General features: G+C 39.2%; 1 protein-coding gene across 1 annotated transcript in view; it reads right to left on the bottom strand.

Annotated features, from left to right (window-relative positions):
- Window positions 1–12,405, bottom strand: part of camkvl (CaM kinase-like vesicle-associated, like) — a 40,598-nt gene that overhangs the window by 4,296 nt on the left and 23,897 nt on the right. The window contains exons 2-10 of the mRNA XM_075476846.1: window positions 6,061–6,167; window positions 4,664–4,795; window positions 4,416–4,490; window positions 3,496–3,634; window positions 1,675–1,795; window positions 956–1,031; window positions 670–806; window positions 343–421; window positions 165–252 (exon numbers count right to left, since the gene is read on the bottom strand). Of these exons, the coding sequence (XP_075332961.1) occupies window positions 165–252; window positions 343–421; window positions 670–806; window positions 956–1,031; window positions 1,675–1,795; window positions 3,496–3,634; window positions 4,416–4,490; window positions 4,664–4,795; window positions 6,061–6,155 (942 nt within the window). The 5' untranslated portion in view covers window positions 6,156–6,167. The remainder of the gene's footprint in view (window positions 1–164; window positions 253–342; window positions 422–669; window positions 807–955; window positions 1,032–1,674; window positions 1,796–3,495; window positions 3,635–4,415; window positions 4,491–4,663; window positions 4,796–6,060; window positions 6,168–12,405) is intronic.

The raw sequence follows: 12,405 nt of genomic DNA, 5'->3' as shown, positions 1-12,405 counted from the left end.
TTGCTATTTCAAAAACATACCTCTGCAGAGCAGTGTAATGAGCTAAAAGGACATTAAACCTTAGCATTTGTCCTGTTTGTCTTCCATTTACTCTTTTAGTCATACTGTTACAAACTGTTACTGTTAATTCATGCCGCAAGAAGAGAAGTGGAGTGAATTCATACCCGCCATTTGGCCTTTGCAAAGTTCTTCTCAAACTGGGCACACACACCATCCTTTAAGTTCTTCTCTGAAGCACCATTTCCAGCAATCCTGACACAGATGACAGACAGCATAACAGTAAATACACACTGATGTGGTCAAAAATCTCTGTGCTTTTGTGAATATGCACACAGATATTACCATTCGTGCCAAAGCGCGTCTTGTGCTGTGATTCTTAGCATCTGGTCCACCTCCATAAGTCGACAGACAAGCTCCTTAGCTGAAAAAGAAAGAGCAACAAAAGACTAAATGGTGTGTCATTTGAGAAGAGTTTTCAGAAATAACCGAGAAAGCTATGACTATTAATTACCCATTGGAACATGAAGATTCAGATCTATAATATGCATTTTGACCACGGTGATACCAGATGTGTTTTCAGTTGCACTTTTAAACTAATGTTACTTATGGAAAAGTCTATTAGAAAACTGAAGTGGGTGTTTAGTGCCATCGTGTGGTGGAAGAAAACACCTGCTGGTGAGATATCATCCCAGTACGGAGAATCGAACTCAAACTCCCCAGCAACAATGCGACAGAAGATGATGCGATTATGTAGATCAGTGTTCTCCTCCTCTGTTTCATCATAGAAAGGAGGATTACCGGATAAGCTGCACAAAATAAAATGCAAAAGAAGGTAGAAGGGTAATTATTCTTATATTGGAAATATAATTTGGAAATTACTTATAAAGCCCATGGAATTACAATAACCTTCTTGTTATATCAGTAATAGGTTTTAAAATTAGTGATGGAGACTCACAGAATGTACATGATCACACCCACGGCCCAGCAGTCCACAGGACGACCATATCGGTGACGAGCCACCACTTCAGGAGCTGACAGGAAAAGAGAGAGCAGCCACAGAGAATTTTAATGAGAAGAGGAAACGATTTTTGTTTTTTGATTTAACCTTCAGACCAGCACATTTTTAATTGCAAGATGCTTGGACAGCCACCCCCCAAAACTGATTCCCATTTCAACTCTCTTATTCTCATTCCTTTTTCCATCACTGCCTCTATTCGCTTTCCTTATTTACTGGTTTAATTATACAACTCAGCATTATGAATAACTGCCCTGGCCTTTAACTGCAGAAAACTGGCCAAAAGCACAGATCAGCAGTTCAAGTTGCCCTCGCAAAGAAACTCAGAAAGGCAGAGAGGAGAGGGACAGCTCACAGAAGCTGAGACAAGATGAAAAGAGAGCTGAGCTTAGGTGCAGATGAGCTGCAGGAGGGAAAACGTTGGATGCGTTCAGTGCAATTTGTGAGTTTTTTCTAGGTTTCATGTTTCACTGTAAGAGTTTATGTTGGACAGATTATTATCATCCAAAGCACAAGATAGGAGAGAACTCAAAAAAGGTAAAGTATGTGCCCAAACTTAAATTCACAACAGGTGACACTTGTTTACAGATGCAGAAGAGGATGTGAGATGGTAAAAACAGAAAAGAACCAATGGTACACATCGACAAGGCATCACCTACCCAGGTACTCCGGTGTTCCACATGGCTCTGTGATGGATCCATTCTCAATTTTGGACAGGTAGAAATCTCGCAGGACGACTTTCTTATGGTTGTTTTCTGTGTAGTACATCAGGTTTTCCAGCTACACATAAAGAGGAGAACCAGAGATAAGTATTCTCACACAAACATACATGGAAGCCTTGTTCTTCAGACTGAAAGGTTATTGTGCAAGTTCAGAATTACACTCTACTAATATGCATATTTGAATTAATTTATGAATTAATCCAATTTGAATGATTTGCACTGGTTTGGGAAAATAGTCAATAGTTATGATTATTATTTAACCAGAGGTGACATCATCACAGAGGTGACAGGTGATGTAATATCACTCGTGATATTTCCTACCATGTAAAAGTCATTAAAAGTGTTGTTTTTGTATTTTTTCTCTCAGCTCATGAAACCGTTAAATTCTGTTTGGCACTTTTAACAGGCAGTGCAAAATGAATAAAATGCAGTGGAGGAATGGGCAGCATTATGAGCAACCTGATCTAAAAAAGTGGCACATATATATAACACCTGGAAGAAGCCATTTCTACTTCAGCATTCAAAGTTAGTGTCTGAGGCAAAGGATGTGACCGCTTTTTTCTTCAAGGAATACTGGATCTAGGTTTTGTTGGACAAATGGTTGAAAAAGCAAATGTTCATCTTTGAGCAGAGTTTCAAAAGGGGATTAAATGTTGTTGCTATGTGTAAAAAAAACCCCCAGCAATTTCCACCGGACCTTTTCACACCACCATACATATACTTACACGTTTTGAGTCTTTGCTTGCCCTTACTGATGTAAAGAAAGGAAACTTGCTCCTCAAAAATTGTGTGTTTTTTTCTGATTAACTTTTGAATGGTGATAGTGGCTTTAAATCAAATTATTTCTGATTTTACATGTCAACTATGTTTAAATCGAGATTATATATCGAGCAAAAACTCTAAGCAAGACCATCCAAGTCTTTCCAAAGTCAGAGAGTCACCAGATTCATAATTACAACAGGATGAAACATTCAGCTAAACACTCAGGGTAAAGGGTTTGACAAAAAATGGTCAGAAAAACACCCAAAGAAGCATCATGGCTTGACTTTAGGAATTGATCTGTATATTTAGATTTATCTGAATATATCATTGTAACTCAGTTTACATGACATGCTGTATGACTTTAAACAATGAAGACTTATGTAAAATTTCAGCTTCCACCAGTAGAGGGAGTCTAAAGACAGAGAGATGACGCTGCTCGGTCACAATAAGCCGGTAATGAGGGCTACAGATAGAAATCTGTCTGCAGGAGTTAGGGTCACTAGAGATTGTTCTGAGCCATAAAGTCAATGTTTACTCCCATAGTAAAAAATGTTATCGTCAGAAGTTTAGTCAATAACTGAGATGATGCTTCTATGTGTCTCCACAGAGATTCTGTCGACTAAATACTGAATATTGCTCGTCGAGACGTGTTGGTGAAGAGTTCCACTCATGCTATCGAGTTGTTTGTTATTGTCCTTCCTGTATTACCAGTGGTAAGCCACCAATTTATTTTAAAAATCGTTATTGTCAGATCATGCGCAGACACGCACACTTGCATAAATCACACCTTGATTTGCTATCCCTCTAGGGGTTCCTTCCTGAGATCACACTTTCTCTAGTCCCTTAGCCTAATGTTAATATCAACAAAAGTCTAAGCTTGAAGCCTTGGTGGGTTAGAGTGCAGTTGGGTTTGGAGTCCCCACCGAGTTAATCATAAATCATGGTACGCACATACCTTAATGCAGAGAGAGAGGTAGAAAGTCAGAGTAAATGTACCTTCAGGTTCCTGTGGACAATGTTGAGGGAGTGTATGTACGCCACAGCTTCGAGCACTTGTCTGATAACATTGGAAGCGTCTCTCTCTGTGTAATTTCCTTGGTCCAGAATCCAGTCAAATACATCTCCTCCTGTGGCACTAACATGCAATCACACACGTAGACTTCTAAGTACACACGATGTTGAATAAACTAGTAAACATAAATGCTAGTTTTCAATCACTTAAAGCTTTTTTTTTTTTTTTTTTAACGCCACATCTGTGGTGTGTTTTTTTTTGTCCATCAGTAAAGTGTTTTACTTTTGCTGGCCTACATTAAAAACAATCTGAGCACTGTCTGCAGGAGTTAGTGCAGCCGATGTTTACTCCCATGGTAAAAATGTTATCGTCAAATGTTTAGTCAATAACTAAACATAACTAACTAAAAAAGATGGCACCCAACCCTCACCGACTCTAAACGACTTGCTTAACTTTGGAGATAAATGATGGAAGTCATTGTCCCATATAGCTTTCAACAAGATGAAAGCTGCAGTTTGCCTTACTGAAATACAGGAACTGAAATACTTTGTCTACTCTGGTTCAATCAATGATGTTGCAAACGTCACAAGTGATGCGTAGTGGTTAAGTTCTGGTGAATCAATCTCTGTAGAGACTCTCTTGTTCCAAAGCAGTGCTTCAGGGCCACTGAGTAATGCTGAGTGTTACTGAGAGCAAATATCTCATCAAATCTAACACCTTCCTCTGTTGCTGAGGGGAGAACCAGAGCACACAGTAATAAGAGGAAAGACTCAGTTCCCACCTCTGAACTGATGCGGTTGTGTGTGTAAGATGCATGAATGCAGAAACAGACACACACATACAAATTATCAGGAATGTTTCCACAGGAAAGTAAAATGGCGAAAAAGCCACAAGAAATACTCACAGTTCCTGGATGATGAAGTATTCCTTCCGGGTCTCAAATGCATCTATCAGCTGAAGGATATTTGGGTGATTGACCCTGGAAGAGCCAGAAAGCCAAACACCACAAAGCATGAGCCATGAGCCTTACATTACTGTCTAGTTATGTTTACAGTTGGAATTTGAATACATAAAAATCCTCTTATTGTTCTTCTCTTCAAGATTCTCAATAGCTCAACCATTCATCCATCTGCTCACACACTGATTGCCTACAATTTCAGGATCATGATTTCGTTCTTGGCAGCCTTGCGGACTTTCCTGCCATCCTTCTTGAGGAATTTCTTACAGACAAACACCTTGTCTGTCTGTCTGTCCTTTGCCAGGCACAGCTCACAGAACTCCTTCCTATGCAATAAAAAAAAAAAAAAAATAGACAGAAACACCGACAGATCAAGATAATAAGAAACGGTAAATGTAACAGAAAGGAATAAATAAATGGCTATGCGTCAGAATGAATGATGCTTAGCAATTTATGCATTTATTTTTAAAACTCACTTCTGAGCAATACTGAGGAAATGGAGATGCAAAAAAAATTTCAAAAATACATTGGGAGTCCTGGTGAAATACAGTGAAGCAATTTAACTGGGAGGAGAGTCGTCAGGTTGAATAAATAGGTTGTAAATAACAGGTTTGCAATTGATCTGTTGCTGCCTTCAGTTGAGCAAAGTGTGGACTTTAGCCTTCAGGGCACACACTCCATCATGCAATTGCATTTTAAAAAGCAGTGTAATGGAAAATTAAACTGCAGTATTTAATAATGAATCTTTAAAATCCAATATACGCACTACCAGTGTTTATTCAATGGTTCTACATCTTAAAAGAGTTCATTTTTTGTTGTTTGCTTGTTTTGCTGTGCGTAGAAGTGCATTTAGAGTAAGACATTGATAACAGAAAACCATAAACACACATGGCCTGTACACTTTTTAATTTCAGTGCAGTGCTTTACTACCTTTACTTTCCTTTTTTTAAAACAGTTTTTTTAAGTAGAGCTCATACATGACAAATGCAGGCACTCATTTCTGACTTGATATGTTTTTCTCTATGCCTGTGTGGGACTATGTGTGCGTGTTATATAAAAGAGGAGCAGAAATCTCAAAGGCCAGATGCTGCTGCTGCCATATGGTCTCTTACACTGATTGGTATTTGTGGATATGGTCAGTGTGTGTGTAACTCTCTGGTGTTTTAAGGGATGTGCATGAGGAGAAAATAGTCCGTTTCAGCCAGTTCAGGAAGTACAGTGTACTTCACAGGTTTCTGGCAATCATAGAAGCATGTCACAGAGCATTTAAACTGATGATAGTCTTTGAACAAAGTGTGTCAACAACTGACAGGATAAGGGTTTTCAGGCATCTCTTAAGGCTTTAATTGAAAAAAACATGTATGTCAAATCTGTCACACTCTAGCCTCAAGCTTTTTCCTTTGGTCATCCAAATGCGTTTTATACAAAATCAAATCTGCAATGAAAATTGTGCAATTTGTATAATTCATTGAGTTGTTTAAAAAAGTAAGAAAAAAATAACCAGGAGGACTAAACATACGACTATGAATTATCCATGAGATAGGGATAGAAAGATGACAGAAACCCATGCATAAAGCTTCATGGTACTTACGCTCGAAGGACTTGACCAAACTCATATTTGTCTGTGACATCAGATATGCTGTCGTAAGTCCGCCCATCTCGCAGGGCAAGGCACCCAAATGGCATGACGGCATTCACCTAGCAGTGAAAGAGAAAGACATTTTGATTATTCTCCACATGGGAAAAATAAGGCCTAAATATGACTCTTCTTTCTCCAACACCTTCAGGTAACAGTGAACTGGCATGTTAAAGAGGAGAAGACTTACTGATGAAACATTGTGAAAGACCTCAGTCAAGTCAAAGAGGCAACAAGGGGTGCCATCACTAATAGTCTTAATATCTCACTGTACGTTGGTGAACCATTGATACAGCGAGGCAATTTTCAACGAGGTTGGATAGTAACTTCTCTGGCGGTCTGGTTGCATGCTAACCTTGCCAACAGATATTAAGCTTCCAGCTAAGCTTCTCTCCACTCTGCTAAAGTCTGTAGATTCTGGGCTACGTTTGTCGAGTTCAAGTTAAACTTAGTTTGTAAATGGCAGCGTCCCTGCATCCCCAAAGCAGCTGGCTTCCTTGGAAATCACAAGTGTCCTCAGTAACACTGACAGCACTCGCTTTTAAAGACGGGGGAATGTCTTGTTTGTTTGCAGTCTGCATTTGTGTGTGTGTATCTGTGTGTTAGTTTTGATTAATCTTCTGACCTACATCAGTACCACACGACCTTTTAAACTTGCTGAAAATATTTCTCAGAATGACTCTTCTTTTTACCTCATAGTGACTGCCACTGTTAACACGGCAAATACTGTATGTGAAATTGCAGTTTATACAGTAACCAGTATACAATCTTGGGAATGGGTTTAGTTTTTTTTTAATCTTGTTATGTTCATGCAAGCACTTTACAAACACATCCCTCTTATCATGTCCACCCTGAAATAGCATGTGACCCCACAGGAGGTCCCAAACGCCCAGGTAGAAATCGAGGATCAAGATAGTGAATCAACAATCAATATACCCTCTCATAACAGTCCTCAGGCAATCCTCACCCACATCTTTTAAACACTCCATCTACTGTAGGAGACAGATTCCCTAGTAGCTTTGGTCATCCATCTTTAAGGTCCTGCTCCTCCTCTAAATACCTGGCTTTAAATCTTTCCTATTGGACATTTTTTTCAGTTGTTCCTCTTAGATACCTATACTTTATCCTCTGCCTGTGTGGGGCTCAGGGCCACGTCAAGATTAGTCCGCGCACTTGGCCAGGATGTGATTGCAGCAAATGGGACATTTGAGACGGTACTTTGCACCAGATAGTAAATATAAGGGGAGCACACAATGCTGTGAGGATTGTTTTGTGACTGTGTTGTTCGTGTTAGTGGCAGAAAAAGCAATTGACTGAAATAAACTGAGAAAAGATGAGAATATGAAAAAAAGGATGAAAAACCCTCAGAGGTAATGGCTGTTTTCAGGTGCCAATTCAGGAATAAAAATGGATATCATACATGTAAAATCCTGACTGTGTGTATGTGTGTATGACATCACCATTGTAGATGATAGGGACAGAGATGCTTTGGCCTGTAGTGGAGGAGGGGCTGGAGAGTACTGTATAATCCAACTACTGGCCCTAATCTCTAATCTGTACCCCTAATCCAGAGTGCTGGGATACACTGTGTGTCTACGTACACGCATATAAGCGTGTGCATCTGAGAAAGTGCAATGGCTGTTTTAGATATGTCACATGTGCAGATATGAATGTGTGAAAGTGTGTGCCTGTGTGTACATGTGGGTCCATAATGTGCATTCCTGCATGAATGTAATGCCCCAGTGAGATGGCGAGGGGAATATAGTGTTGGACTGCAAAAATCTTGTTTGGCCAGAGGATTATGCAAGTACAACAACATTCTCATGACAAGGCGCAGTGACAGTGAAGGTGAAGCTATCATGTTGTGAAAGGAGAGTATTGTGGGAAGAAAGTGCCCATAACTTCTAAGATACTAATTTATGAACACTATCTTTAGCCTGCTCTGAAATACTGTCCGTGCAGACATTCAAAACTCTCTTTGATTTTCAAGATACATTTGTTATTATACCCTCATACTTTTGTTGTTGACGTCTCTGAGTTCAGCATGGCTATTGGAACAATGGCAGTGTTTCTGAACATGTGCCAAACACCTCTAAAGCAATCCTTTAAAAACAGTAAAAAGCAGGAACACAAGTTGCATATGTTTTTCAATAACTACTTTGGAGTAAACTTTGTTTCAGTCAACCTTATCTTAAGCAGTGTTTGGCGGTGTAGTGTCATCAGAAGATGGCTGTATGAACTAGCTCTTGCATTGCGGTAATATAAACAGCAGAAAGAAATAGTGATCAAAAAGCAGAGACAATGCTTTTTGCTTTGGTGAACTTTATCTGAAACAATAATAGACAAATAAATAAAACAAAATCACCATAAAACTAGGATTGGCAGTAATCTTATTAAACATCTTTGCACAAAATAGCAATGACATTTAAGTGTGTTGCCATTCAAGTGGTCACAGTGACAACAAAAAATCTGCATCTCCTCTTCTTGGCATTGATTTAGGCCTTTGCTAGTCTTGGCTGTGACAACAGACTTTGACCAATTACAGAACTGTTCCAGAAGAGGGCGATTCTGTTGGCTTTTCCAGAAATGTAGATGCGTCTGTAGATCCCTTCTGGTGGCAGAAAGCTTGATTCGATGCAAAAAAAAATGCATTCAAAATCCTGCAGGAAAGCTTGCTATTTCTGCCTTGGAAAAGAGGGCGTCAGCCAGGGCAAACAAGGGTAACATCTGACTATTCTAAAAGCTGGATAGCACAGTAAACTCCAAGGCTGGTTCACAGGGCAGTTGCCAACAGCCATTCTTTGATAACCAAGCAGGTGTTGTGTGTGCATAAGCGCTGTTTATGAACACTCATTTGGTGAGAGGGATTCAATACTTGGAGCGCAGAAGGTAAACTTGCATGATACATCCCTGTTTTTCCAAAATTTATTCTGATAAGTTGAGACTTAAAGTGATGCTTTCCTTTGAGTCAAATAGGAATTCCCATGAGGCTAAAAAGTTGGATAGTTTCGTAAAGAACAGTACATATAACAGCAGGTGTTTTAGGTGTCAAGGTAGGTAACCAGTTTGTGTTTGTCCTTATTTTGCCTTTTCCTCACCTTGTGCCAATGGATAATGTTCTCGACTCAGATGTCATAAAAAGACAATACCTGCAGAATACTGAGTCAGTCTGAACCTTGAAGTAGGTAAAAAAAAGTGGGAGGATATATGGGAGGATTTGAGAGAAAAGGAGATGAGAGGGAACGATTGGAAAAGATGGAAGATGAGGTAAGAAGTGTGAAACGATGGGAGCAGAAAGGGAGGGAGAAATGTGAACTGTGACTAGTTGAAAAGTTGGTCAGAGATAACACTGCACACAAGAACAGAACAAACACAGAGCTGCAGAGGAAGATTGAGAGTACCTTTCAACCTCACAGCTCCATAACTGTGTGAATTTTTACACAGGCGAGCGTATGTACGCACGTGTGAGTGCACGTGAGTTTGTACTGACAGGCTTCGTGGGATAAAGGATTGTGCGATTCATCGTGTTAAACGATATGACAGACTGTCCCCAAAGTCCCCAAAGAAAGCACTTGAAGGTACACTGTCAGGGCAAGCTCTCTGAAACAAACAGAAGAAAAATCACAGCTTTCATTCTGACCTACAGGATCGGTGCAGGAAACAGCTGGTCAGTCGTGGGAGCAACACGTTCAGTGCGTCTGAACTGATTACCGTTATGTGTTTCAAGCTCTCCTTATGCACCAAATATTTCCCAAAGTTGAGGAACTTATTTTCATGTAAATGTTGCAATTTACATCAACATTTTGTAATGTGCAAATTGAAAACATGCATAAGAACTTTAAACCTGATCACTGGTGCTCAAAAATCTGTCAGGAATTAAAGAAATGGAGCGGAGAATCTTACTTTTAGACCGCAGTCATAAGATTTGGAGTTAAACTTAAATCTTACTATTATTCACTATTCCTACTAGACTAATGCAAAGCCTTTAAAAAAGTAGAAAGCAGATTTCACACGGTGCCTGTCAAACATTGAATGTATTTCTGCATTGACCAAGGGTATACCAGAACTGTTACCTGTAAAGATATTGACAATGTAACCTTAGATGTAGTTGATCCACTTTTCCAGCAAATGGACAACAGTGTCAATAATACTCCCCTGACGGCCTCTGTTCCCACCAATGGGACAAAGAAACGCAGTGGTTAGGAGTCATGATCATGACACATGAAGTGAAAGCTAAACCTCCAGCAGGAAAGGATGGCAAATGTGGTGTTGTTGAAGGCACACTAGTGATAATGTGAATGCCAGATCAACAGATAATCTTTTGCAGGAAGTTAAAGAAAAAATGGATTGCATGTTACAGCCATTGCTGTGTAACTCTGTATGAATCCATAACATCAGGGAGTGAGTGGACACACTCTGGAAATATTTGCTGACACCTTTCTACATTGTCTCACCCGCTGATTTTCCAAATTAATTTCTAACAGCAGTAGTACATCCTTTTCCCCTAAAGCCAAACTTGGAAAGCCAACCCCCCCAAATTTTAGACCAATCTCACAGCTCCCTTTTCTCTCAGAAATTCTGGAGATTGTGGTATTTGTGCAGTTACAGTTCTTTTTACACCCTCATGTTCTTAAACCAGCCTGGTTAAAAAAAAAAAAAAAAAAAAAAAGAGATTATCAAAAATTTCATGATCTTTTATAAGCTTCTTTTTATAGCTTCAGGAGACTTCGTCTTCCCTGTGCACTTAGAGCACCAGTTAAAGCACCGTTTGACACAATTGACCAAAAAATCCTTTTGTCTCACCCTGAACACTGTGTCAGCATGAAAAGTTCATCTTTAGAACGGCTTAAGTTTGACAAAAGCTTTGGTGACTCTGTCTCTTCTTCAGCTCAAGATGTATCAGATCTGAATAGTTTTGCGGATGACACTCAGATTTACATGCCTTTGAACACATGACAGCTCTTTTGAACTAAAACCTCTGTTTGTGTATCTAAGAAATAAAAGATTAGATGGCCTTTAACTTTATGAATTTTAATGAGAACAAAACTGAATTAATGACTTTTGTACTCAGTGGTGTCTGCAGTGCTTCCTATATGGATCTGGGTGGCTTTAAAACTTATGTGAAACCATGTGTAAAACACCTGAATATGATTCTGGATACAGATTTTAAATGGGAGAAACAGTGGCTGAAAATATATATTTTGTTAAATTGAGACTTTTTATCTAAAGTTTTTTTTTTTCTTTTTAATCGTGTAACAATTTTAATAGGCTTATTTATGCTTCTGCTAACATGAACACGTAAACATGAGCACATGTTTCCAGTAGTGGCTGCCCTGGAGGATAGTTTTTTTTTATGGGCTAGTTCTTTTGCATATTTCAGACCTCTTACAACCATATGTGCCCTCTATCACGCAGATCTATGGTCATTTGCTTGTAGTTGCCCAGAGTTTGAGGCTGGTGCACAGAGAAGACCAGGCCTTTGCTGTTGTAGTCTCCAAAGTATGGAACCAACTGCCCCTGCATCTTTGGCAAGTTTCCACACTTTCTGTTTTTAAGTCTTATTTGAAAACACATTTTCACTCGCAGATTTTTCATTCCACTTGAGTTACATTTTTGGTGTGTGTTCATTGTTTCAATTTTGTTTTAACTAATTTTGATTAAGTTAATCTTGTGATGTTGGTGGAGAAAATCTATGGAGGACTGAAATATGGTGAAGAGCCGTGTGGAGCCTACGGATGATTACTCAAGTCTTTTTTTTTTTTCAAAAACCCACAGGCATGGCAAACAGCCAGGAAACCATGAACTAAACTTGGAAAACAACAGACAAAATGATTAAACACCTTGACAATGGGATAACCAGACAAGAGCAGAAAAGAACAACGGCTAAGACCAATTGATGTGAGCAACGGGAAAGGATCTGACAAGGACTGAGACAAACAAAGGAGCATATATACTATGGGGAACTAATGAGTGAGTCACTGCAGCTGTGACAGATTGACAACGAACAGATGAATGTAGAGCTAAGGACCAAACAGGGGATATGAGAACAACTAAGGGTAATGACCAGAAGCAATAATCTGAACACTGAGGATTGAAACTAAAAGCAGAATACAAAGGATAAACTCAAAACAAATTACCAATCAAGAACACAGAGTAAATGAAGGAAAGAAATAATAAAATAAATAATTAAACCAGAGAAAAAGACAAAGAACCCAAAAGACACAAAAACCATGGACCATGACAGTTAATGCTATTTTATTTTGCTATTTGTGCTGACTTAAAGATGGGGTCTGAGATCTT

Source organism: Odontesthes bonariensis, chromosome 10 (genome assembly GCF_027942865.1).
Source record: "Odontesthes bonariensis isolate fOdoBon6 chromosome 10, fOdoBon6.hap1, whole genome shotgun sequence".
Lineage (NCBI taxonomy): Eukaryota > Metazoa > Chordata > Actinopteri > Atheriniformes > Atherinopsidae > Odontesthes > Odontesthes bonariensis.
This window is presented reverse-complemented; position numbering and strand designations above follow the sequence as displayed.